General features: G+C 39.7%; 1 protein-coding gene across 1 annotated transcript; it reads right to left on the reverse strand.

Annotated features, from left to right (window-relative positions):
* Positions 1-1,411: 1,411 nt before the first annotated feature.
* LOC109149719 (protein DETOXIFICATION 48-like) lies at positions 1,412-3,374 on the reverse strand. Its single transcript, XM_019297657.1, has 2 exons — positions 3,138-3,374; positions 1,412-2,998 (listed from the first exon to the last, which is right to left on the reverse strand). The coding sequence occupies exons 1-2, from the start codon at positions 3,195-3,197 to the stop codon at positions 1,472-1,474; spliced, it is 1,587 nt and encodes a 528-aa protein (XP_019153202.1). The 5' UTR covers positions 3,198-3,374; the 3' UTR covers positions 1,412-1,471.
* Between the last annotated feature and the right edge of the window lie 2,277 nt (positions 3,375-5,651).

Here is a 5,651-nt window from a genome sequence, read left to right on the forward strand (position 1 = left end):
AAAAACCCCACGAATTTTTCCAAATTAGTACGAACATAGGACCATTTTTCCCACTGTTTTTGTTTCGCTCTTGTTCATCCCATAATGCCGCATGCACTGCACTGCACTGCATGGATAAGGATTATACTATATTCTTTGACCAAGTGAATACAGTATTATTCTTATACCTAAACGTCATAAGTTTGATTCTTGTCAACAATTTTTGGCTCATGGTAAGTTGAATGTGTCAAAACTATATTTTCTAGATATAATATTTATACTTGTTGACTTTACGACTTATGTAGTAGATGGTTGGTCAATACAACCGCTCAAAAACAGGTAAATTGGTAACCGAAAGCTATAGAAAAATGTTTATTGCATGGTGAATCAAGGATTCCAAACCCTTTATAAAATTTCCCCTAAAACTATAAACAAACGTAGTAAAATTACAATTCAAAATCATCATACACATAGTAAAAAAAAATTGTCACGAAGGTAATAGTTGGAATTACATTTTAGGTTACGTTTGACCACCGTCATAATATAAATGCAAAAAGGGGATGATCGACAATGAAAGCTGCAAAGTAATTAAATTTGTAACGAGAGAAATAGACAGAAGAAATAATTGGTGGCATTCAGATAGGTCATAGGTGCAGGGCCTCCCTTCCTTTCACAGTTTCACTCACACTTCTTCTCTACTTCTCAAAAGCTTCATACTTCAAGCACAACATATATTACAAAATTAACAAGAAACTCAAACTAAGTTGGTATGACAGTTGACTTGATAATATAATTCAGCTAGTCAAGTAGTTAAGTCAATTAATATTGACAACAACTTAAATTGATTTCTCTTTGTGGTCTTTTCTCGGCTAGGGTCATAAGACGCTCTTGATCTTTACCCTGATGCAGGGCACATTCTAGTATAATGTAATACCGTTTTATTTTAATTTTTTTGCTCCCTCCTGTCTTGATGTGACATGTTGTTTTGATTGATAAAACATAAAAATTCGACTCACAATTTTCCTTCTTTGTATCTTCTTCAAATAAAATTTGGACATGCAACGATTAATAATTCCACCTTATCATTTTGGTTTGGGGTATTATGCCAAAGTTTCTATTCTAAGCTGTGGCCTTAAAAAGAGACACACAAATGGAACAAGAAATTAAAGTAATTATAAGCAGATGGCGTTCACTCCAACCGACATAATATATGATTTGGATAATTGGTTGTATATTTGGTAGTAATTCAACAACAAAACATTATATAGATCAAATTTAACCTGTAAAACGAGATTAATATCATTTCTTAGTCTACTCAAATATGAAAATTTTGAAAAACATTAGTTCATATAACATTGCATTGAGGGTCAAAGACCTGGCTGGTAGTCAAAGAGCATAACTATGGCTCTCCCACAGGTAGTGCAAAATGAAATGATCGAATAGACATGATGAATTGATTCAAGGAAATGAAAAATTGGAGTTATTGTAATAATTAGTGTACAATAATTTGTGTAGTGGTGGTACAAATGAGAGGGATAGTTTCAAGTGTAACATCAGATGATTTCTCCAACTCATCATTATCCTCATCATCATCTTTCCTGCACAAAATCTCCTCCAGATTGTCTCTCGTCTTCTTCTGGGCCTGTGGGCGTGGCGAAGAAGAAGAAGAAGAAGAAGATTGTGTGAGGTGTTTTGCTCTTTCTGCTTGGAGTTTCCAGTCGGTTCTGTAAAGGACGAAGAGCATAAGAATGGCGCATGAGGCTTGGGCGGCGAGAAGGCCGAGCCAGAGGCCGGGGAAGCCCATTTTGAGGAAAAATCCGAGGAGAATAGCGACCGGCATTCCGACGAGGTAGAATGATCCCAGGTTTATGTTGGCGCCGGTGGTCGGCCGGGCGCTGCCGCGGAGAACGCCGCAGCCGGTGGTCTGCGGGCAGTTTCCGAGCTCGCAGAGCCCCGCGATCGGCAATGCCACGGCGGTCAGCTCGAGAATCTCCGGGTCTTCCGTGAAGAATCTCCCCCATCTGTGCCTCATCACGGCGGCGAACACCATCGCCGCCACCCCCAGCCCGAACGCGCAGATTAAAGAAACCACCGTCGCAATCCGCGCCCGCGCGGGGCGCCCCGCCCCGAGCTCGTTCCCCACCCGCGTCGACACCCCGAGGCTCAACGCGGACGGGAAAACATAAACCAACGAGGTTGTCTGAATAAGAATCCCCATGGAAGCAATGGCGGCCTTGGGGTTCCCCAACACCCCACACATCATTATCATCAATTCATACCACCACCACTCCAAACAAACGGAAATACACGTCGGAACCGCCAATGCCAGCAGCGACGACCACCCTTTCAGGCAGTCAACGCTCACGCCGCCGACGAAACACTCCTTATACACGCCGGAGAAATACACAAACGAGCAGAGTAGCAGAAACAAGTTTAAATCAGTCCACACCATCGCCACCGCCACGCCGGCGATCCCCAGCTCAAAATACTTAACCAACAGAAAATTCAGCGGCACGTGGAGAAGAACAGAGATGGCGGCGCAATACGTCAGCGGCAACGTAATCCCTTGCGTCCTAAGATAAATCCTGAGAGGATGAAGCAAAGAGAGGAAGAACAAATCCGGGATAGCGAAGACGATGAAAGTATGCGCCATTGATGAAATCTCCTCGTCTTGGCCGCACCATAAGAGAATTTTGTTCATGTTTAGCCACATGAAGGAGATGGGGACGGAGGCGGAGAGGAGGAGGAGGACGGTTCTCTGTAAAGTTATCCCCAGAAGCTTCATTTGCTTGGCGCCGTAAGCCTGGCCGCAAATGGGCTCCATTCCCATGGCGAGGCCGGCGATGACGGAGTAGCCGGTGATGTTGGCGAAGCCGATGGAGAGAGAGCCGCCGGCGAGTTCGAGCTCTCCGAGGTATCCCAGAAAAAGCATGGAGATAAAGGCTCGAGAGTACAGTAACAGCCCTGTTATGGCCGTCGGGCCCGAAATCTTCCCTATAGCTTTGATTTCTTCAATCGCCTGAGCAATTTTCAACAACATACATGCAAGGAAACATAAGTAAATGAAACAATTTTTCTTTTCTTTTCTTTGAACCATTTTATGTCGTTCTATAATAATAATAATAATTATTATTATTATTATTTTTGTTTTGGTTTACCTCTGAGTAGGTTGGCCATCTGTGAAGCTGTTGTTCTTGATCATCAGAAAGAGAACCCATGGATTTATACTGGGATTTAAAAGATGGGGTTTTTGGTATAAAGACAAATGAGGATGGAGAAGAGGGGTTTGAATTGGGTTTCAAATATCCATTTATAATCTATATATACATATATATGTATATATATATATATATATCTTCTGTATGTATAGTATAATGGAGTTGTAATATATATATAACAGTAAACTGGGGGGTGGGGGGTGTAAGGGGGTTTGAAGGTGCAGGGCTTTAGATGTAGGAATGTGTGTGTGTGTGTGTATATATATATATACATGCATGCAAGGATACCATCGTACAATATAATGGCTTCAATGGCGTGTCAATCTTCGAAGGTTCAACTCTGTTTGTGAGAGAAACAATGAGGGGTAGGGGCCTGTTCAACTTGCACTATTTTTTCTTTTTTTCTTTTTTTTTTTCTTTTTTATTTTACTGGATTTGACGTACAAGATTCACTTTGACAATGACAAGTTTTTTCCCTTTTTCGAGCCCATGTGTATGCAGAACCGTTCTTGAAAGAGTTGATTGCAACACTATCTATGGAAGAGTCGACCTTGAAAAGAGTATGAATGAGATTGCTACTCGCTAGGCTAAAGTAGTTTATCTCATAATATGTGCGTAAATACCAGGTGCAGTATGTAGTATGCTAAAAAAGGTTAGAGTTGATGGTATCGAATAGTAATATTAAATTTCACTAATAATCAAGAATTGATTGTTGTACGTTACTTAGATGTTTAAAGAAACTTTATCACCGTGTTATGTGCTGCTAATTACATCATTTGTTCGTTACTGGATTTATTAAAAAAGTTCTACTTTTTCTATTTCTCTATTCTTTTTTATAAAATGAAAGACGGATAATGATTAGATTTTTTTTTCATAAGTCGTGACAAAACAGTGTTATGGGTAGATCAAACAAAACGATGGATAGATGTCGGGTTGAATTTACCCAAGTAAAAGGAAAGAGGAGGAGGCAATTTGGGGCCATGAAAGATATAGATAGGTAGCATAGATGCATATATGGTTGTGACTTGTGACCACTTCATGTACTAGACTAGACTAAGTTGTAAGATTCCTCATGTATATATGAATGAGAGTTTCCAGTTCATTAAGTAAAAAACAGGGAATAATAATAGGCGGTCCACAATAGATTAAACTTGGGGGATTTTAAGGTGGTGAAAATGGCAAAACATGATAGGGTGTTGGGAATTTGATTGGATTAATGATATTGATTAAGTTAAGGTTTAATTAGACGTGTTGGATTAAGTCCTAAAACCTGGCCTAATTTTAGGTTACGATTTCTATCCTCCTTTCTCTCTGTCGTCTCCCATTCCTGCCAGTCTGCCACTCTTTGTTTAGCTTTCCACCCTAAATAGGAAAAAGGTGATGCCAAGGGAATAAGAAGATTATCTTTGTATTTGGCAAGTGGGAGAGGAATGTAAATGGATTGGTATCATTTTCTCCAACATAATTTTGATTCTTTCATTTAATTACCTGATTTGAGAACTATTACATAATTTTGATTCTTTCATTTAACTTGAGACCTCTCATGTGAGGGGCCACAGTTATGCTGCTGGACCAGGCCTTTGGCAGAGTTAATTTACTTGTACTAAAGATAAATTCACACAAAATTTTCATAAAATGTTTAGTTTTCCCGCCATTATGAGATTAATCTGAATTTTGTCCAAATTATATGTCTTATTATAGTATTTGACACTCATTGATTTTCCGACATTGCAATTGCCAACAGTTCTAAACAGTTGGGTAGAAAATGTTCAGTTTGTTCACACACGACCCTGATATCTCGATCTAAGACTAATCAAGAGTTGAATTAGGTCAGGGTGACAATATTGATTGTCGGCGGTCTCAAATTGTTAGGTTGAAAACACTCAGCTTTTATTCAGTTAATAATTACGGAACATGTAGGTTGAGAGCGACCAGAAGTTTGATTACTAAAAAGGCAAATTACTCAAACATAATTCAATGAATTGGCATGATCATAGTACTTACATTGGCAGAGTGACATTGGAATTGTTGGATTGGTGGAGGGAGGGCAAGACATATATTCATGTGTAAGTTGTTGTTACATTACCTTCAATTCACCGCCCATGTGATGCTTCGCAGTCCTGACCACGACTTACGTTGTCTGCGACCCAATTTAACACCCAAACACCGTTCAGGGGGTATGGCTACTTGCCCTTTTTGAGAGTTACATGTTCCAACATTTATTGCAAACTCTTTCCCCTTAGGTCCCATGTAGTGTGTTTTGGGTTCTATCCTTCTTTTTTTCTTTTAAAATTTATTACATCCTTCATTATCAAGAGAGTGATTGCTGGTGAGATCATTAATTAGTGTACTCTGATATTTGTGTTTTCCAGGTGGTTCAAAATTGGGGAGAGCTATAGTGTCATTCCTTATCCTACATTTGCGTTCATCGTTGTCGAATAGTAGGGTGCAAAA

Source organism: Ipomoea nil, unplaced genomic scaffold (assembly GCF_001879475.1).
Source record: "Ipomoea nil cultivar Tokyo-kokei standard unplaced genomic scaffold, Asagao_1.1 scaffold2159, whole genome shotgun sequence".
NCBI classification, from domain to species: Eukaryota; Viridiplantae; Streptophyta; class Magnoliopsida; order Solanales; family Convolvulaceae; genus Ipomoea; species Ipomoea nil.